Raw genomic sequence first — 22,307 nt, 5'->3', positions numbered from 1 at the left:
AGGCAAAACAACAAATCATCCCTTCAAAGAAAAAGCAACATGTCAGAATGTAATACATTTCCTTTATATGAAACCATCCCTCTAAAAAAGAAAAAACTACTTTAATGCACAGAACTTGGCAGTATCTCCATTGGAGCCGAACAGAAAGAGTCCGGCGTAGAGCGGCTGAGTGAACCGGGTCTGGACTCTGTGGAGGAGAGTCATGGTTTCAGAGATGCTGTAGAAGGACAGAACACCTGCACTGTGATCCAGGTACACTCCTACTCTGGAGGATTTAGGGCCCGAGACAGAAGTCGAGCGGTTGTGGTGTCTGAAGTTATAACCACTGCCGCCACATTGTAAAACCCAAGACTTGTCGTTGCATCCAAAAACGCGCTCGTTCAAGTCTCCTGATCTGCCGATGCTCTTGTAAGCGACAGCGACTGACGCGTCCCTGCTCATCTCCACCTCCCAGTAACAGCGTCCGCTAAATCCCTCTTTACTCAAAACCTGAGGGGAGTGAATGAATCTGTTTGGGTGTTGAATATAAGCTGTGTTTTTCCCGTCAAAGGTTATCTTTCTGTTCCCCTCTGATAGAACCAGAAACTTGTTGGCTGTGTTTGGATCCAGCGCGATCTCGCATGAATATTGTAAGAACTCGCCTCTGGTCGCCGGCTCTGCTGAAGGAGATTCCCTGGAAAGAATCGCCTGAAATTTGTCTCTGGCTTCTTTCACGGCTGCTATGATGTCCTCAACGTGCTTTCGGCGATTGGTTTTTGGTCTTGGTGGGTCTGTGGACTCGGGAAGTTGGGAAATTGAGGAATAACCTTGAAGAAATTGGATGGGATCCTCTGTGTTTGAGAGTTTCTCCAGCTCAGCGAGTTTCCTCCTCAGATCAGCGACCTCCTGCTCCAGCTTCTCCTGCAAGTGTTTGACCTGATTCACTTCAGTCTTCTGCCTGGATCTGATCTCCTTCTTCACATCGGACTTTTTCTTTTTGATGAAGGAGATCATCTCAGAGAAGATCTTCTCTCTTTCCTCCTCTGCCTCGTCAGCCGTTTGGTTGATCGTCCTGATCTCTTGCAGGAGTGTCTTCATGTCTTCCTCCCGGTCCTTGATTCTCTGGTGGATTATTCTCCGACTCTCGCAGAGCGCCTTCTTCTTCTCTGTTCTTTCCGCCGCAGCCGAGACCGCGTCGTGGCCTTTGTGTTGGTCCACAGAGCAGAGGTAGCAGATAGTCTGACGATCGGTGCGGCAGAACATCTTCATCACCTCATCGTGGCGAGAGCAGACGTTCTCCTGCAGCTTAACGGCGGCTTCAACAAGTTTATGTTTCTTAAAAGTTGGAGATTCATAGTGGGGTTGGAGGTGTTGCTCACAGTAAGAAGCCACACAAACTAAACACGACTTTGAGGCTTTCAACTTCCTCCCAGCGCAGCTATCGCAGGCAACATCGCCCTGTCCAGCGAAGCGTTCACCGGCCGGCGCCGCTCGAGGTCCAGACTTCTTCAGGTCGTCAACTAACTCAGCCAACAAGGTGTTTTTCACCAGGACGGGACGCGGCTTGAACGTCTGTCTGCACTGAGGACAAGAGGGGATTTTCTTCTTATCTTCTTGGTCCCAGAATCTCTTAACACAGCTCATGCAGTAGCTGTGTCCGCAGGGAATAGTCACGGGATCCTTCAGGAGATCCAGACAGATGGAACAGCACATTTTGACCTCGTCCGTTTGGTTTACCTGTTGTGCCATTGTTTTTTCTTTTTACTTCTCAGAGCCAGAGAATGTCACATCACACCAGAAGCCAAACCTTTACTGAACACTTGCTGGGCGGGGAGCAAGAAATAAAGTATCAGGATTGGGTGGGATTGGGGGGGAAGGGAGTGGTTTACAATCTCTGGAGCAGGTTGAACCTTGGTCGTATTTATGATGCTAATTCAAACGTTTGCATTAGAGTTTGAACTTTGGAAGCGCCCTCCCTTTAAGCTTCAAATGGAGCTGCATGACACACAGTATACATTTTTTATTTTAGTTTTTATTTTACAGGGACATTGCATATCCCTGGCCAGATTTTATAAAAGGCTCCCTAAAAAAACAAAACAAATTCAAACATTGCTAAAAGCTACAAAAACAAGTATTAGTAAAAGCACTAATATATATATATATATAATCATATATTTTAGGCCTCTCCCCGTCGAGCCTGGTTCTTCAGATATTGCCTGAAGTCACCTGACAGTAGAAAGTTTTCTTCCACATTTTTATGAGTTTAATCACATCATTAAAATATTTATCTTCTAATCTTGGAATAACATTTTATTCTATGATAGGACACCTTAGTTCTCTCTCATTAGGTCTTCATAAATGTGGCCTTATCAGTCCTAAAATATATGATATAGATATATATACAGTATATAACCAAACAGTGAGAGGGAAAAGAACACATCCCAAAAAAATGTAATTGATTGACTGATCATTACTGTCCAACTTTGTTATTCATAGAGAACAGATTTCCTCGTCCATGTTTGTATAATGATTCAGATGAAGCTTTGAATCCCTGGACATACTCCTTTCAATTAACCTCTCAAACAACTTCATGTACAGTTAATCAAATGGATCAGTAAAACAACAAATCAGTCACAAACACACGGCAGGTTAACGTGATGCCACTGCATCAGTTTTTTTATTTTCACAGTTGAATTTGTCTTTTCTTGTTCCAAATCAGAGTTGTTGTTTTTTTATTTGAACACCCTGATCCTGACAAACATACGTTTCATATCAACACACGTCACATTACACATCGTTGTAAGCATCAAAACATGTCGACAACATGTTTGTTTTTTTTAAACACTGTTCTTCTCGCATCTTCGTCCACTCCAACCAAGAAACTGGCTTTCCTGAAAGAATCTCAATCAGTTCAAATACTCCCGTATCCAGAGAAAGTTTAGAGCCAATAGGATCAAAGTCCTCGGTACTGAAAATGTTCTTTTTTGTGTTTTACCAGATGATTCAGCTTTTATTGTGAAACTCTTAACATACTTTAACACATTGAACTGGACAATAGCAAACTTAGAACTCAGATTTCTTGGAGGAAAACCAGCCTGGCTTGGTTCAAAATCCTATTTTTTCTACTGAACTTCTTAAAAAATCATTCCTGTCTAACATGATGCATGATGTGAAATGATCTCTCTCACACACACACACACACACACACACCCCAACACTGCATTGGATAAACACACACAAAGGGCCTAAAACTACAGCCGCCCTGGGTCAGACCCCACTGAAGTCCATCAGTTGTATCACGTTCTGGATCCCAAGAGTAGAACCAGATGGATTGTCTTTTACAAAATGCAAAATTTAACTAATTTGGCCGCAAATTTAGTCGCATTCAAGTCCAAACAAAGTCCAACACCAAGCCCCCCTTCAGGGGTTTTATGATGAAATGCATTCAGCATTATTTGATTTTAGTTGTCTTTGAAAACATTTGTCCCTTCATGTATTTGACTTAATGTGAGAAAAAGATGTCAAGAGTGCGTATTTAGGGTTGCCACACAATGGTGTTGTAGTCAAGACCATACTAACCGAGACCAAGACATACCCGAGACCAGAGTGCTCAGAGACCGGGACAAGACCAAGTCATTTAGGGGTTGAGATCAAGTCATACATAATGAAAAATCTTCATCTTGTGTTTAGTGGGCGTGTCAACAGTTTCCGATCGTAACACTGGGAAGGTTGTGGCCGACACAAAACATAAAAGCGAGAAATATTCGAGCTGCTGGTTGACCCAGGTGCGGCTGCAGCACTAACATCATGAACAACAGGCTCCTTTTGGTTTAAAGCAAAGAGAAAATAATTAAGACTACTGGGTTCATAGCAGGCATAGAAAGTCGAAGGCCGAGCCACCGATTGAAGAGTTTGACCAACGTTGGAGACGGGAAAGCGAGTGAATAATAGTGTATCATCGGCATATCAGGAGATACATCTTAAAGGAGCAATATGTAACTCTGACACCTAGTGTTTAAAATGGGTACCCCCCCCCCCCCTCTCTAGAGTCGATGCTCACACAGGTTGCCATGTGGTGGACACTGAAGCTTCAGTGTTTAGCCAGCTCTGCATGGGTCTGTAAACCTTTCTGCGTTCTAACCTCTCTCCATTTTTTAAAAGCATCTCCAATATTGATCCTAGTTTGAGCACGTTTCTAGCCAAACTCTTCATCAGCGGCTCAGGCCAAAGGTCAAGGCCATGGAAAGGTCGTGCTAAGTTTGAAGGTCAAGGTAAGGTCATAACACTACATCAGGTCAAGGCATTTATCCAACTGACACTTCAAGTTTAAAAAAAAATAAAATGACCTCCCTCCCTTAATGCAGGCACACTCACTAAACACACAAATGGAAGCTCATTCGTTCTCCAGTTTTAAGGTAAAACATTAATACGAAAATCGAATACACTCGCACACACACACACACCTGTCCTTCACGTTCAGCGATTCTTACAACCTGTAACATCAACAGACAACATGACGGGTATGTAGATGGAGCTTTATGATTGGTAGATAACCCACTATGTCACATCCCAGACACGACCATATAAGGAAAGAGTTCCATCTTGTCAGGCCCCTTGTTGCTAGGCAGAATTTGTTACCAGATTTATCAGGAACTCTTACATTATGGTTCGTCAACGTCCCCTACGAATCTCGAATCTAATTTTTTCCTGCCCGGATTTTATTTAATGGATTTAATGGCAACACATTTTTAAAAATAATTAAATATTTCAATGACAGTGAAATATTTAGAGTTTTTTTGCGGGGGCGTGTCGACACATCATGTCTGTGGTGAGATTTGTTTCTTTTCATTGACATATTTTTTGCTACTGTTTCCCTACTTCACAACTGACTCACACAGACAAACACAAACAGACAAGAGTGATATTTACAGAATTTACAACAGATTTTATCCTCCGTTTACTGCAGGCGGGAGGAGAGGCAGGGAGTCGGGGTCAGGACTGAACGTGTCCTTTTAACTCAGTCATACTGCACAAAGAAACCTCGAAAGGTTGTTGATTGTTTTTTACAATGTGAGGTTTGGAAGTCACTCAGTTTATTTGAGTTACAGTACGCAGTTTGGGGATCGAGGAGAGGATGGACGTTAGGTTAGGTGAAAGGAAGTGTCCTTCTGTGGCATGTAAAAGGACACTAAAGCAGTGTCTGAAACCACAAACTCCCATACGGCCTACTACAAACTCAAACAGTACAGCAAAGTGATAACTAATCTGACTGTTAGAATGCCTTTACCAACATACTAAAATACTGGTCACATGACGTATATCCGGACAGAGCTACAATGGGTTAGCTAACCTCAAGCTAGCACTGGCGTAGGTCCATAAATAGAATTCAACAACATACATCAGTTCATTGCTAATTCAGCTACATAGTTATTTTTAGATTATTTTAAACCGTAGAAAACGTACTACAGTAGCCTACGGTTGCTTTCGATTATATGCCACTAGTTGGCTGGATGGAGCGCTCCGTCATGGGTCAGTCTGAGAGCTGCAATGCATTGTGGGGAGGGGGGGGTTTAGTACGACCACTGGCTCCCGTTTTGAAATTACAATTTCTGGCCGATCTAGTATACTTCAGGGCATTTCTTGCACACAAAATTGGACATAACTAGTAAGAACAGAATGAAAGTTCGGGTTTCAGACACGGCCTAAGTTTGTAAGGACAAGGCTCATTGTTTCGAGGTTTTTGTTGTTTTTTCAATTTACATCCATGAACATGTTTCCCAGCAGATGGCGAGTTTTGCTAATTTCTTAAAGTATTAACTGAATAAGTCTAGCCGTTTTGATAGGCCAATTTTTGATGTTTGACGATTTTGCATGGTTTGCCGATTTTCCATTTTTCTTAAGCCTTCCTGTTTGGGAAGCTAGGAAAATCGCCTCCAGCTCATACACCAAGCTTTACCTTCCCACTAAAGTTCAGAGAGATTTTTACTTGATGTCAAAGTCAGCTTTCCGAATCCAAGACGTACTTCAACCAAATAATTGTACAAACCAAAAACAATGAGCCGAGTCTGTCTATACAGTCAACGACTTGTGCTGACAAGTCTGACAGAGCTGTGATTTTAGGATCATTAGAAGGAATCATCAGCAGTGTCAACAGGCACAGAACTCAAATGTCTTCTCAGACATGTCGGTGCCAAGTTTCACAAATGAGGAACGTCTTTACGGTCTGTGGAGGGTAAAAGGCAGGAGAAATGGGACGTTTCCCAGAACAAATGGAAGACATCCAGGTCCCCACAAGGCAGGTACTTCAGAGGAAATAATCCCAAAACCAGAGGGAACGTTTGTTAACTGATCAGTTGTTTAAATCTCTTAAGTGGTTGAGGCCGTTTTAAAGCAGCCTAGTTTATCATTCAGACCAGAGGTAAGAGCCATTTACAGAAAATGGGTCCAGTCCCACGAGACACTGAGTGATGAAACAGGATGTGTCCAACAGCACAGTGTCCCGGTGTTGGTATGATGAGTTTCTTTAAAGCATCAGTGAGATGCCTTCGTTAGTGTCCAGTGAAACATGAGATGACTCCTCTTTCAGTCGTCCAACAGATGTTTGATGGAGCTCATAAAACAGAGTCTACATATTTTCCAGTTTGGCAGCAGAGACAGGACTTCAGAAAGTCTTCAGTAGTGGTCCAGACCAGAGACGAGGACGGTATCCAGGATACAAATTAAAATACCTATGCACATTTGGATTCTTTCCAGTAAAAAGGATGTTTCTGAGGTTAAGACAAGGACTCCTGCTCAGTTTCCAGTCGATAAAAAGTATTTGAGAACACAGAAATACATTTGTCATTCAGTAGACCCAATAACTAACCAGGAATTCGGGGGTTAGGACTCTCTAGTAAATCAAAAAGTTAAAACAATGACTTTGTTTTGTTTCCGAGGGAGATCAGAGTGGACTGGTTCTAAACCAGAAGATTGGACTTTGTTTGGTTTCCAGTATATCAAAAAAAGTGAACAGAAAGGTTCTAGACCCTGGATGGGATTTTCAGTGGATAATACAGCAATGGTTCCAGACCAGAGGAGCTGGACGTGATTGGTTTCCAGTTAAGAAAATTATGCAAAATAAATGACAAGTTCTAGACAGGAGATTTGGGATTTCCAGTGGATTAAACCCCTCACTTGTTCTATACAAGATGTACTGGAAGGTATTTCAACAGAACTGGTTTGTTTCCCAACAATTGTTATGGAATATTTTACAATAGAGGCAATGGACTGGTTTGGTTTCCAATAAACCAGGTTCTAGACCCTGGATGGGAGTACTTGTATGGTTTGCCGATTGTTGAAGGGGATCTCTACAAGACCAAAGACGTAGGAACCCGTTTGGTTTTACATTAAGTTCCAAAAGAAAAGGGACAATGCCCTGAACATGGACGGGATCTGTTCTCGACCCAAGATGTTGGAATTTGTTTGGCGTCCAGTGGAGGAAACAGAACTGGTTCCATATTCAAGATATTGGTAGGTACTTTGAAGGAACTTGTATTCTACAGTACAACAGTGGTGCTGGAGCTTGTCTGGTTTCAAGTAGATAAAGCCTGTTGTGTTCAAACTCAGGAGCTGAGAAAACTAATTTGTTTATCCGTGGAAGATCAGGTCCAACCCTTCAACACCAAATTTGACAGAGCTAATTTGGTGGCAAGAACCAGAAACTGGACATCATCTAGAGCAGAGATTATTTAGTTTCCAAAAGATGAAATATGATGGTTTCCGGTCTGCAGAGTTGAGGGAACTGAACTTTTCAGAGAAAGACCAGCATGAGATTTAGATCAGATTTAGACCAGATTTAAGGGAACTTGTTGAACAAAACCGAAGGCATCTGGAGTAAGGAACTGGATCAGCGTCTAGTTAAAGCAACATGACAATTCCATCAGAAGCAAAAGTTTTGGCAATGTCTCGTCTAAGTCTAGACCTGGCCAAATGCTTGGTTTCCATATGCAGCTACTTTTTTTGGTTTCTAATCGATTAAACTGGATGTACTCCATATCAGATTGAGGGAAATGTGTTCAGTTTTTAGGGAAAGAGGTTCAGACTTTAAAATATAGAACTGGTTTGGGTGAGTCATTGGAAAACCTTCAGAAGACGAGATGAGACTTGTTCTGTTCACTTTCCATTAGACAGAAAGAAAAATAGACATTGGTGAGGGAACTCGTTTTTTTCCAAGTAGGTACAACAAGATGGGTTCTGGTTCGGAAGTGGTTTGGGTTTCCAGTTGGTGAAAAGAAATCCCAAAACAGCTGTTTGTCTGATTCAGTTTCTTTAGTTTTTTATTGAATAGTTCATATGGTTTGGTTCCCAGGGCGAATCTGGTCCAGCTTTCTGGATTCCCATTGGATAAAACATTCCCTTTTTTTCACACATTACCAGCTGATGAAAGGGGGACCTTGATTAAACCAGAGGTGAAGGAACTTGTTTGGTCTCCAGTATTGGGGATTCCTGCTCTGGTTCCAGTGTGTCTCCAATGGTCGGGTCTTCATTGCTGCTCACGGTGTTGGAGTCTACGGGAGCCTCATCCTAAACACAAACACACCGATGAATACCAAGTGAGAAGAGAATGATAAATCTCACTTCTTCACCTCTAATCTGTGTTGTCTGTGTGTGTATATATATATTTGTGTATGTGCTGTCTTACCGTCACCCAGGCATGTGCCAGGACCTCCTCGGCGGTGAAACGAGTGTCCACGTTCACCTGCAGCATCTGACTAATCAGCATCTGAGGAACAGGTCATGTGACTGTTAGCAACACGCCGCCTGGTGTTATCTCTTATTTCTGATGCTGGACTTCAGTGATCACAGGAACATGTTTGCAACCTTAAATTGTTCTGATGCAAGACATTTTTAAAAGCAGTTTAACGCAACGGAGCAGCGGCCGTTGTCAACAGACTGTTGTCATGGAGACGGGAGAGACTAGGTTGACACAGGGTCTAACTGTTGTATAAAAGTAATATCACACTGGAGGAGGTGGAGATGTTGTGGATGTCAGAGCCAATCACAGCAGAGCTGATATTCAGGACCTCGAGTGTGGGATTGCTTATTGTACCTTTGCTGGGAGGCTGATGGTGTCCCAGTCTGGAGACGGAAACTCCAGCTTCCCTCTGAGGATCTGATCGAACAACTCCTCCTGCACATTATTCTCACTGAGGAGACAAAGAGGAGCGAGAAACAAGAAATCAGCCGGACGAAAAAAGGCCAAAATTACTCCAGTCATCAAAGTCATAGAAACGCCCCGACAGCCATTAAGTTTGGAAACGTTTGTATAAACTGACCTTCTGAATGGAGGAAATCCACACAGCAGGATGTATGTGATCACTCCAGCTGCCCAGATATCCACCTTCAGACCATAGCTACACACACACACACACACACACACACCAGTTTAAAACTACACGTGTCATGTGATATTTTAGACCCAGAAACTGTTTTAACGTTTCTCTTTTCCCTCACCCGGTCTCGGCAATGATCTCCGGGGCGACATACGTGGGCGTGCCACACACCGTGTACAGAGGTCCCTCCACCACCGTCGCCAAACCAAAGTCCCCGAGCTTCAGAGACTTGGTGCCGTCTGGATACTCGCACACCTGCAGACACACAGAAACACACACTGAAAATACATGCACAGACTCAAGGAGGTGACAACCAATCAAAACGACCAAATTCAGGAATTTTAAACAAAATGAAAAAAGAGTCAATCATGTAAAGTAACGAGCAGACGCAGGATCCTGAGCAGACGTGACCACCTGAGGTCCACCAAGGTGTCGTTCGGCCAATCAGAAAAGACACTGGTGAAAGGAGGTTCCCACTCTGGCTGCCCGTCGGTCCTCGGGGTTGAGTTTTGTGGGGGGCCAGAAGTGGAGCTCGCAATAACACAGCCCGGGCCTGTTGTAGGTGGCAACAACTGTTTTGGTTGCCATGGCGACTAAGGGCCATATGGTAGGTTATGTTTTTCATTAGGGCACGAGTACCTTGGTGTTTATTTCAAATGTGAGGGGAAACCTTCTTGGCTTTAAGGAGCAACTTCCTGAAGTTTCTTCATATTATGCTCTTCATAATAATATAGGTTTTGGAATATTAATTTTGCAAGTATGTCTTTGAAGTTTGAAGTGTGTGTGTGTGTGTGTGTGTGTGTGTGTGTGTGTGTGTGTGTGTGTGTGTGTGTGTGTGTACCAGCAGGTTCTCAGGTTTGATGTCTCGATGGACGATGTTCATTCGGTGCAGGTACTTGATGGCGCCGGCCAGGTTGAACACCATGGCGCTGGCGTCGCGCTCGCTGTACTTTGTGGAGGAGGTGATGGCGTCGAACAGGTCGCCACCCTGACGGAGGTAGAAGGAGAGAAATTAAAAAAAAATGTTTCTGACAATTCCAGAGTGGGAGGAGCAAAAAAATACAGGAAGAAGAAACAAAAAAAGAAACCTTGACGAGCTCCATGACGAGGAAGAGCTGACTCGGAGTTTCATCCACCTCGATTAACTCGATGATGCTGGGATGTCGAACCCGCCGCAGCACCGCCACCTCGTTTTCTATCAGGTGCTCCTGTACACACACACACACACACACACACACACACACACACACACACACACACACACACACACACACACACACACACACACACACACACACACACACACACACACACACACACACACACACACACACACACACACACACACACACACACACACACACACAGTTCACAGTCGATACAGCAGGTGGCAGTATGCTCATAGTTGATTTATAAATCAGAAGAAGAAGAAACCATGATTCTGTCCTGAACAGAAAATAAGAGTTACCTTCCCACAGCAGCGAGCTTTGTCGATTATTTTCAGAGCGTACTCCTGACCTGTCGACCTGTCGAGCAAAACACACCAAATATACAAATCACAATCAACGTAACAGCCGTGGGGTTTGTTATGTAAAGAAGTCTTAGTAGGAAAATCACCTTTTTGTCTTAAATCTGCAGAAACTCATCAACGACATCTTTCTTTAAAATAAGTTCCTTCAATGCAGGGCCGTGTCTGACCAGAGGGGCGGCGTGGGCCCCTCCTAAAAATTTGATCGGCCACCCCAGAAACATCCCAAACTGTGATTGGCTACATGCCCGGTCAGAGGCGGGGCTTATGTTAAAAGTGACCTTAATTAATTGAACAGGTCTGTTGTTGTTTTTAAAACTGCTCCTTACCTCTCCACACACTCTTTCACCACGGCAAAGTTTCCGTCCCCGATCACTTTGCCGACCTCGTACTTCTCGTTGATGATGGAGGAAGAGACCGAGCGGTTCCCGTTCACTGAGTGAGAAGAAAGAGACGCGTTCAAAACGTAGAAGGAGGACATGCTGGCTGCTGCAGCATAGCATGTTTCCTTAATGTCTGATCAGATAGTAAGGTCACTTTATCATTTCACTCTCTACACATCTCACTGATTGGACCTTTAAAGTCTTTATATGTGATTTTTTGATCCAGCAGATGTCGCCCTTGAGCTCCAGCATGAAACCAAAACAACTCGCGCTGCATTGTTGTGTTAGCATGCTAATGCTAGCGATCTTTATTATGCTGGTATCTTCACACTGCATGTAAATTTACCTGAAATGAGCGTGATCTAGAAACACAGTTAAGCAGTGAGTACAGTATGTTATTCTTCTTTTCTCTAGTCCCTCAATTAAACAACTTTTATACACGAGGGGAGGAGTCAGCCGGCCGTCCCGGCGATGTAAACAAAGTGAAGATAGGACTCTGAAAACATCACAGACAGTGGGACTCGGGTGTTACACCCATTGTAGACAGTCATGACTCACAGAGTTATTTTCAGAGGCTATACTTGTGTGAAACATCACATAGAAAGACTTTAAAAAACCTTTAAGAAGCCTTTTTGTATTTTCTGTCGAGCGTTGGCCTCAAGTCTTCGGCCTTTTTTCACTCTTGACTCTGATTTTATTTTAACATCAGCACTAAAGGCACTCGGGTAAAACTGTCCGGTGTTATGTTCAGTTAGTGATTCATAATGAAAGATCGAGGGTCGTTTTCTGACGCCGTTTCCGTTTTGACTCGCCAACACTCGAGGCGTTCCCGCAGCCCGTGACTCACATGACTGCACAGGGTTCACTTTAGGACCTCCTCGGCCTTTTTTTAGAGACGCTGTTTTTAAAAAAAATCCACTTACATACTATTCCCAAAAGTCTCCAAACCTTTGAGTTCACTCTGACCCGCTGAGTCATAAAGATGTTTTTAGAAAGCCGAGTATCTCGCTCTCTGAACCAAACCATCAGGATCAGAACGTCTCAGCTCTCAAAAGCTTTTTTATATTTAAACTAAGTCTTTAAATCGTGAGGATTTAAAAATATCAGCACACACACACACCTTCTACTTCGGCATCGTCCGGCTGCTCGGCCTCTCCGTTCACATCCGTGGAGGAGGAACGACGCGGAGAGATCTGCAGAGACGAACGACAAAATTCATGAGAGGAAAAAAAGATTCAGTTTGGATTCAAAAGTGAGAAGAAGAGAAAACAGAGAACTCAAATGAAACGGCAGCTGAAACAATGAGGACACGAGCGGGCCTGTGGACAAAAACTAAGGTGGTCAGAGTCCGGAGATCGAGACCTTCAGAAAGTGGTCTTGAGACCGGTCTTAGTTTGGAGTTCTGCAACACTACCCTACACTGCCCCTAGTGGTTGTATGCATATTGCAGCTCGTGGACACTAATTTCTGAGGACGTGCACAACCAACGCTCCAAACCGCCGCAGGAGGATGATGTCATACCTTTGTGTACGTGTAGTTAAAGGAAGTATACCCGGGGCTTTCAGGTCCCTTTACTTCCTGTTTGGATTCAGACGGGCTTTTATTTTGAAAGAAAAATAACAAACTTCCTCTCGATCGAATGTTACAAGGATTCCATTTTAACAAGTTAAGTCAAATTAATTTAACATCGCTCTGTTTTGTGATCCTGCGTCGTTCCAAATATCGACGATACGATAAAAACTATTTTTAAAAATGTTGAAAAAATAAAAAATAAAACACTGAAAATAAAATCTGTTTAAATATTTTAAGAGAGCAGCTGTGACTGCAAACGCCGAAATAGTCACAGCATCAATAATTCATAAATCAATCTGACCTTGAGGCTGCGGCGGGTCCCGGGGCTGGTGGGGGAGGGGCTCGACCTGGAAGACTTCCCTGCTGACTGTGATCCTGACGCCTCATTGGCTGCACACACACACACACACACACAGAAGAGAAAGGAGCCGTCTGATTGGTTTAAAAACAATCACATCGTTATCACTGCAGAGTATTTGAGAGGGGTTGATTTTCATACCCGGGCCTGGAGACTTCGTTCTGGGCGGGCCTTTAGGTGAAGTCCTGGACGAGGAGAAGCCCGAGCCGCTAGGGATCTTGGGAGTTGGAGTTTTCAAGGGAGCGCTGGAGCGAGTTCCTTTAGTTTTGCAGTCTGGAGGGAAAGAGGAGAAGAGGACACGTTCAATATATCTAAAGACAAAAACAAGTTACTGAATCGTCTGCGTCTCACCGTTGACAAAAGTCGGCGTTTTGCTGCTGTGTGTGAGCACGAAGTCGTCCTGAGCGTAGCGGAACTTCTCCGGCCCGCACGCCATGAACACGTCGTCATCGCCGAAGAAATCCTGCAGACAGGTGAGCTACAGAGACGCACAAACACGAATCAGACGGTTTGTTCAAATCTGCACAGACGTGATCTTTGATCTTTTTCGTCTCTCTCGTTCTCCTAAAAAGATTTTCTTTGAAACGACCACGGAGGGATTTCAGCCACAGACGGTCGGATTAGGAGACGAGAAACACTTTCAGAAGTATTTGACACACTTTCTGATACTCTCTCCACTCTACAACTCCCCCCCCCCCCACACACACACACACACACACACACACACACACACACACATTTGCTGTCCTTCATTTTACCTCTCATTCCTCTTTTGTCCTTCAGCCCCCCCGCCCTGTTTTGTTTTCTACTAAACGCCTCCGGATCTGCCCAGCGTGTGTGTGTGTGTGTGTGTGTGTGTGTGTGTGTGTGTGTGTGTGTGTGTGTGTGTGTGTGTGTGTGTGTGTGTGTGTGTGTGTGTGTGTGTGTGTGTGTGTGTGTGTGTGTGTGTGTGTGTGTGTGTGTGTAAAGCAAGGACAGGGTTCTTTCTGGATGGCTAGTTACCATGGTGACCACACTGTAGTATAAACGTGTGTGTGTGTTGGGATCTCCGTCCTGCTGCTTGAAGTGACTGCACAAACTGAATGAAGGGTGGCCACACACACACACACACACACACACACGCACACACACACACACACACACACACACACAGTCTGAAAAGAGGAAAGTCGTCTGAGGCAAAATAAAAGCCGTCATACGGAGGAAACACATTTTCTTTAAAGTTTGTTTTCTTGCGCTGAGGCAGAAGCTATCATACCGGCTACTCTTTCGGTCGCCTAGCAACCTGCGCCGCTGATATGCAAATCAAATACTTTTAAAATAAAGGAGGCTTTTATTTTGAAGGATTGACTGTTACCCCTTATTCCGTCAGCGCTACGGTTTTTGCCCCCGTCGAACGGCACTCGCCCCGCCCCACTGGATCTGAGTAACTCGCCTTCTGCTTCTCTTAAGCTCCCCATCGTGTGACAGCCGCCACTCTTATCTGAAAGTTCAAAGAGTGTGTGTGTGTGTGTGTGTGTGTGTGTGTGTGTGTGTGTGTGTGTGGTAAAAATAGCCCTGTTAGACTTTTTAAGCTCCAATGTGAGCAGACAAAAGAGTTTCAGAGCGGATCAGAGAATATTCACAATCTGTTCAACGTGCCGGAAAGGTGAAAAAAAAAAAGAATCATTCGCTGACTGTGACAGTTTCACGGCTTTCAACAGACTCCACTTTTAGCTCCAAGCGTCAAATATGAAGCTTCAAACGAGACTGAACTCCCCGCACTCAAGACTGAAAATTACACATTTAAGAAGCTCCATTTATTAATGAAGTGCTGTGATTTGATTCCCACTGAACCTACTTTTACAAACCCTCAGATTAAAGATCCAATCAGTGAGATGATAAAGGTATCTTACTCTCTGATCATTAAGGAAACATGCTATGTTGAAGTGCTGGCTTCTCTGACAACAATGCAGCAGCCAGTATGTCCTCCTTCTAACTTTAGATTCTGCTCCTGAATGCTCTGGATTTGTTTGGACCAGAGAAGGTAGGCGCTTTTAAGACACGCCCCCACACGGCCGTTTTGGACGCCCCTCAGTTTGTCAGATATGAGAGCAGTTATCAGGTCAACAGGTGTTGCAGTGATGGAAGCGGTCAAGAGAAGTGGTTCAGATAGAAGTGATTGTACCCGACCTAAAAAGCCTCTGCATGTTTCTAATAAGCTCCACGAGCAGAAACGTGCTCAAACTAGGATCAATATTGGAGATGCTTTTGAAAAATGGAGAGAGGTTAGAACACAGAAAGGTTTACAGACCCATGCAGAGCTGGATCAACACTGAAGCTTCAGAGTCCACCACATGGTGACCTGAGTGAACATCCACTCTAGAGGGGGGGGGAGACAGCTCTCTATGATGTTTAGAATTTAGACTGCAGTACCTATTTTACCCACTAGGAGTCAGAGTTACATACTGCTCCTTTAAGACTGATCTTTAAATAAAAAACATGGCGTCACCTGTTTCCCGTCCAGCGTGTACAGCCTCTTGACGGCCCCGGAGTCCAGCTTGATGGCCTCGGTGATGTCGGCGAGCACCTGATCGAAGGCGTGCGCCGTCTTCTTGTTCAGCAGGATCCTCACGGCCTTGCGGGGCTTCACGCCGCTCCGGATCACCGTCACTAGCTTGGGCTTGATGAAGTCTTTGCTCTCTCGGCCCTCCCGACTCTCGGGCCGCTCTTTGGAGGCGACGCCGGTGCTCGCGGACACGCCCGTGGACGCCGTGGAGGGCCGGGGCGAGCCGGTGGCGCCGGGTCCGCCGCTGGCCCCTGGCTTCCAGCTCGGGATGGCGATCTTCGTGTAGTCGACCTTCCTGTACGGCTCGTTGGACGCACAGACGTAGCACTCTCCTGAAGAGAGAGAGAGAGAGAGAGAGAGAGAGAGAGAGAGAGAGAGAGAGAGAGAGAGAGAGAGAGAGAAAAACTTAAGACCTGAAAAATCTAAAGATATTTATACCTGTCTTGTTACCATGGCAACAAAAATAGAAATGTGTATTTTTCTTATCGTCATAAAATAATTTAAAGTGTAAATAAAACGGGATTAGTGTGGTGAGTCGAGTTCACAGTCAGAGGTTGTTAAAGAGCTGCTGTAGTCAATAACCGTGTGTGTGTGTGTGTGTGTGTGTGTGTGTGTGTGTGTGTGTGTGTGTGTGTGTGTGTGTGTGTGTGTGTGTGTGTGTGTGTGTGTGTGTGTGTGTGTGTGTGTGTGTGTGTGTGTGTGTGTGTGAAGTGGAGGTGACAGCAGATGTCAGCTTCACTCTCTCTCAGCTGGAGACGTGAGGAGGGAACTGAACAAACAGATCAGCTCCTGCAGCCGCTGATGGAGACAAAGAGCAGCTTTCTCCCTCAACTCCTCTTCTCTACTCGAGTAAAAGTAACAACGCCGACTGTAGGAAGTGAAACCCGACACCAGGAATGACGGTAAACACACGTAATCACTCCGTGTAAGATTAAAGGTCAAAATCCACTTCACCATGTTTCTCTAACAAATATGTGTCAATGATGAGAAAAGTCCATCCTCTCCGTCTTCTGCCTGCTCCACTTTTCAGAAAATGTGTGCTCAAACAGGCCGTTTGGAGATTTTCCCTTCATGACATCACAAAGGGCAGTAGCCCCTCCCCCAGGTGGGTGACACTCCCACAGCTAGGTGTTTGTTCTGCCCTCTGAGTCCGCCTTCTCACCGTAAACAATAGGACATGGAGCGAGAAAGCACCGAGTACACCCAAGCACCTTCCAGAGAGGGGGGGTGTGGTCAGACACAGCTCATTTACATATTTAAAGGTACAGACACAGAAACAGCCTGTTCTGAGCAGGGCTGAAATAGAGGGGTTTATAAACATGATCAAATACAGGATCAGAGTGGATTTAGAACAAGAAACTTCACACAAATGTTTTGAAGATTTTAGTATCCCCCCCCCTTGCTTAGATCCCCAACAGACTCTGAGAGTGGCTTCACATTATTACATGACTTCAGGGCAGTTAACGACTTCAAGCACGTTTTTGTTTCACATACTTTATCTGAACACACGTTAACGATCGTTAATCTTTCATGTGGGTTTATTAAACAAGTGTTATTAATATTAGAAATCATATTAAACCTCTGAGGCAGACTGCAGCCAATCACAGTCACTCTCCAGTTTTACCTTATATGGAGAAAAATGGTTTCCTGTCTCTCACTCTCTCACACACACACACCTCAGAAACACACCTTTCTGTCTCTCTACTCCTTTAACATCTTCACACACACGGACAGGTACTGTGTGTGTGTGTGTGTGTGTGTGTGTGTGTGTGTGTGTGTGTGTGTGTGTGTCTGTGTGTGTGTGTGTCCTTATCACTCTACGTGCTGACTTTCACTTTCCAATTCAAAGCAGGTGAACAGGACTAAACTGGGTTTTTATTCAAACACTCCTTCGATAGGACGCTGAGGAAACACTTCTAAACTTTTCCTTTTTCCACTTCTGCCCCTCGAAGGCACAAAGAAAACCCTGAACGCCAAAGTCCCGTTTGCAGGCCCCATGGCGCTCCGCTGTTTTTATTTATTTCACAAAGTGCTTCAGAGTGGAGCATCTGTCTAGGAGAACGTCTCCGGCTGAACGGCTTCCTGTCTCTAACGCTCATTAGAAGACATTTCAGCCGCTCACACACGTCAATATTGATGATAAGTGAAGTTACTCAGCCGCTGGTCTGTTTCTGTTTAAACGACTTGATGCTGGACTCAAGCATGTGTATCAAAAGACCCGAGAGGACGAACAACCAGACTTTTTATTTTACACAGCTTTCAGATTTCTAGAAATTTGCATTGCATCCCAAATTCTAAACATCATAGAGAGCTGCCCCCCCCCCCTCCTCTCTAGAGTGGATGCTCACTCAGGTCACCATGTGGTGGACTCTGAAGCTTCAGTGTTTATCCAGCTCTGCATGGGTCTGTAAACCTTTCTGTGTTCTAACCTCTCTCCATTTTTCAAAAGCATCTCCAATATTGATCCTAGTTTGAGCACGTTTCTGCTCGTGGAGCTTATTAGAAACATGCAGAGGCTTTTTAGGTCGGGTACAATCACTTCTATCTGAACCACTTCTCTTGACCGCTTCCATCGCTGCAACACCTGTTGACCTGATAACTGCTCTCATATCTGACAAACCGAGGGGCGTCCAAAACGGCCGTGTGGGGGCGTGTCTTAAAAGCGCCTACCTTCTCTGGTCCAAACAAATCCAGAGCATTCAGGAGCAGAATCTAAAGTTAGAAGGAGGACAAACTGGCTGCTGCATTGTTGTCAGAGAAGCCAGCACTTCAACATAGCATGTTTCCTTAATGATCAGAGAGTAAGATACCTTTATCATTTCACTCTCTACACAGCTCACTGATTGGACCTTTAAGAACACCACCTTGTCCTCTTAGGGCTTCTGTACGTCTATATTTTTACAATAAAACATTTAACGTTGACTTATGACTCAATCAAAGGTGAATGGTTTGACTCTCTCAACTTTCAGATGTTAGCATAAAATGGATGGACATTAAATTACACAATTAGAGAAAATGTTGTTGAAGCCTCAATGAGAAGCACTTTTATATCTAACTTTATTTTATAGTCCTTTTATTACCATTTCAAAGTTTCACCAAATGGATCCAAAAGGAGGGGAAACAAACAATGGGGGACCCACTGGGTGGTGGACTTTACAAAACTACGTTCCTGCCGTTTGCCCTCCATATTGATCGTCCATTCTGCTTTTGATAAATAATTAAAGCGTGTTTCTATGACAGAGCTGACAGGAAGTCGACAGTGAGGACGTTTAAAGAGGATGTTTTAATTAATCGATCTACGGGAAGAGTGTCAGGTTGGAGTAGTTCACTAAGTCTATTTATTCCTACGGGAGAAAACTTTAAGTTTGGTTGTAACTGAGTTATCTTTGACTTTTTAAAATCCAATTAACCAATCTTACTTCAAGGAAATTGTTTGGATAACGGTCCAGATTGACGAGATCAACCTAAACATCCAGAGTAACGTTCAAAATCACAGATTCTGTGTTGACGTTCGGTCATTAGAAGAGTCCAGATCCAAGCTTAATCCCCTTTTTGTTTGTTTTACAAAATGTACAAATTATTTCCTAAACAGTCTTGTCCCCTAGAATAGGTTGACATTTTTTGGGCAAAGTGCTTTTTTAGCTTTTTTTGCCAACAGTTGGACAAAAGTATAAAAAAACAATCCGGAGAAATAATGCTTATCATTAAACTAGAGCAAGCAATCAGTAATCTTAGGTTAAAGTTTGGAAACTAGGGGAAACATATTGACCCAGCCCTAAGAAAACAGATCAAGTATATCTTGAGTGTTTGGTTGGTTGATTTGAACCCAAAATGTTGATGCAACAAATCTCTGGTTTTAGTTGCATTAAGTTTAAATGATGAGAATTAAATGAAACAGATTTCCAATAAAATGATCAGAAATGTTGAAGGTGAGTTGATTCTGAACGAGGTAGAGAAAAGAGAAGGTTGTGAGTCCTACCTTCCACTAGTTCGTCCATACTCGTGATCTTCTTGCTGCCATCTATAGTGTAGATCGTGCGCACGCCTTGCGGCAGGTGCAGGTTATCCGCCAACGAGCGCGTCAGCTCCATCAGCAACGCGTCGTAGGAGCGGAACCGATCGCTGGAGACCGCGTACACCAGACCCTTGAAGTACCGATCTCCGTTGCGGTAGAACCGCACCTTTTTGGCCCTTTTCTCCGAGGTGAGCGCCTGCAGGGTTCGGGTCCGGTAGTAGCTGCAGTTGGCGCTGTGGGCAGGGCTAGGGACCAGGCTGCTTCCCCGGGAGCTTGGCCCTGATCCCCCGCCGCCGCCGCCGCCGATACTACTGGTGGAGTCATCTCTCTTGGTGCGAGGGGAACGTCCTCTGCGAACTTTGTCGCGTTCGTCGAAGTGTTCCAGCTCGAGGGTCTTGCTCAAAGACATGGCGGATATTGGTCAAGAAATTTTCAACAGAATACTTGCTACATACGATTCATCGTCCAACAGCTGAAAACTTTAAACGCCAATCCTTGATGGCTGGTTCCAAACTCCCTTGACGACCAAGTGACCTTTTCGAGAACCAGTATAGGAGAACTCTAGAAGCCTATCTGGGGATAAAGTAGTCCTCAAATCGGGGTTTGTAGATTCTCAAAACCCAACAGCTTTCCCTTTGATTTTCAACATGCACTCTCCTAAAACCAGTCCAGATCAGTCCAGTCCAGTTGGCTGGAAGAACCCGGACGGTAACAAGTAGATCCAAAAAAAGGTAAGTGTTTTTGTGTATAGGTATCTGGTCCAAGCTGTGGCTCCCCCAGTTTCTGTCACACCATCACAAGATGGCACAAGTACTCCCAGTAATCGTCAGAAGGTCAGGTCCCCCTTTTTAATCCAGTGGTATCCTTCCCAGTGTTTCCGTAGAAGGAAGACAATGCTGGAACCAGACACAGTTCTTTCTACACCATAAGAATCCTGAAATCCGGGTATTCCAGTGATGCTCTATTCAAGAGACCTACAATGAACATCCAAGTGAAGGCTCAGTGGTTCATTTAAAGGCCACTTCGATGCTGTAAATGGACGCTAACCTTGTTGGTAACACCGAAAATCAGACTGTCCGGTTTTGGGATAGTCTCCTGATTCCTTATCATTCCAAGCAGGTCTCACCGGGGAGGTTTTCCCGCAAACTAATTTCAAGCTCCAATCAGAAACATTAAGGCCACAAAACCCACAAACCCAGCAAATGTCTTCTTGATGATATGGACGTCTCTTCGCAATGACCTTCCAGTAGCCCAAGTGACCTGGCTCTAAACCACGTTCACGGCCGGTGTGAGAATCTGTCCCGAGTCCGAGCTTCTGATCTGTCACAATCGTTCTGGTAATCCTGTTCAGAAATTTCTGACCTTGCCACACTTTTTTGTCTCCCGGCGTCCTCGGCAAACCGTCCACCTCTGAGAAAAAGAAATGACAAATCACATGGTTTTAGAGATCCCATCCTCAGATACGCAACAAACCGGCAGAATTCAGGCTTCACACAACACTCCTGATACAAAAAAAAAAGGAAAATGATACTGGATTTACTCGTTTAAGATGACTAATCACATGGTTGCATTTACGGTTGAATTCTGAGCACAGTGCTTTGCAGAAATTGCCTCCCTTTGGAAACCACGAGTATCTGTGCCTCCCATAGCTTTACATGCAGCCCGGTCTAATTTAAAATGCAAAGGAGGTTATAAGTTACAGACACTCACCTCATTTTAGGAAAATGAATTCCCTGAAGGCCAGAATAAAGAATTCCCATTGATTCCCACCTGAATATGAATCACCTGAAGCCTGGGCCAAATTAGAGCTTTTCCATAAATGATAGTGAAACCTGAGAATCCTACTTCATCAGATAAATGAATTGACTTTCTCCATCTATCCGCCCAGACACTGCTAAGCTGTGCTGTCAGCGCCATTCAAACACACACACGCACGCACACACACACACACACACACACACGCACACACACACACACACACGCACGCATGCACACACACAGGGAGAGGGAGGCACCTACCAATAATGCCGTGAAACCGGTTTGTTGCTATGGAGGCTTTCTCTTCTTCCCGTGTTCCGGTTCGTTTAGTTGGATCCTTGCTCCACTACGGCTGCGCAGACCCGGTCCAGGCCTTTCAGCTTACCGGGGATTCGGGGATGCAGCAGCGGCAGGTTGCACCGGAGGAGGACCGGGATGCACTGAGGCAGGCGGGGGATAGCAGCATGGCCGCTGCAGCAGAGAGAGAGGAGAGACCCGGCTAAACACCCCCCGCCCCTCCCCTCTCATCCGCGGCTGTACGTGATGACAACGTCCCTCCCTCTCTCTCTCTCCTGTCTTTGTATAGCTCGCTCTACCATCCCGTCACCCTCTCCTTCTTTTGTCTCTCTCTCTCTCTCTCTCTCTCTGAAATTCAAATGAAGTTTGTTTTATTGTCTTGACTGTTGCAGCCAGCATGAATATTCAAACCCCTCAGTGTTCAACCCTACAAACACACATGGAACAATCCAACTAAATCAATTATTTAATTATTTTAAATAAACTGTAGGATGTAAA

General features: G+C 44.6%; 2 protein-coding genes across 3 annotated transcripts; both read right to left on the bottom strand.

The window, feature by feature from the left end:
- Positions 1-96: 96 nt before the first annotated feature.
- On the bottom strand, positions 97-2,593 carry LOC110001390 (tripartite motif-containing protein 16-like). Its single transcript, XM_020656879.3, has one exon. The coding sequence runs from the start codon at positions 1,726-1,728 to the stop codon at positions 97-99; it is 1,632 nt and encodes a 543-aa protein (XP_020512535.2). The 5' UTR covers positions 1,729-2,593.
- Positions 2,594-2,623: 30 nt separating this feature from the next.
- LOC110001397 (serine/threonine-protein kinase DCLK2) lies at positions 2,624-22,018 on the bottom strand. 2 transcript variants are annotated; one of them, XM_020656887.3, is made up of 16 exons: positions 21,774-22,018; positions 19,719-21,164; positions 15,683-16,071; positions 13,543-13,669; positions 13,333-13,464; positions 13,135-13,223; positions 12,382-12,454; positions 11,208-11,313; positions 10,819-10,876; positions 10,439-10,558; positions 10,192-10,338; positions 9,472-9,605; positions 9,294-9,371; positions 9,068-9,164; positions 8,660-8,740; positions 2,624-8,541 (listed from the first exon to the last, which is right to left on the bottom strand). In XM_020656887.3, the coding sequence occupies exons 2-16, from the start codon at positions 20,161-20,163 to the stop codon at positions 8,416-8,418; spliced, it is 2,202 nt and encodes a 733-aa protein (XP_020512543.2). In that variant the 5' UTR covers positions 20,164-21,164; positions 21,774-22,018; the 3' UTR covers positions 2,624-8,415. The 2 variants fall into 2 exon arrangements, with proteins under 2 accessions (XP_020512543.2, XP_065806633.1); XM_065950561.1 differs by lacking the exon at positions 21,774-22,018 and adding an exon at positions 21,465-21,686.
- Positions 22,019-22,307: the final 289 nt, after the last annotated feature.

The sequence above is a fragment of the Labrus bergylta genome, chromosome 22, assembly GCF_963930695.1.
Source record: "Labrus bergylta chromosome 22, fLabBer1.1, whole genome shotgun sequence".
Classification (NCBI taxonomy): Eukaryota; Metazoa; Chordata; class Actinopteri; order Labriformes; family Labridae; genus Labrus; species Labrus bergylta.
The sequence above is the reverse complement of the archived record's forward strand: the minus strand, read 5'-3'. Positions and strand labels throughout refer to the sequence as shown.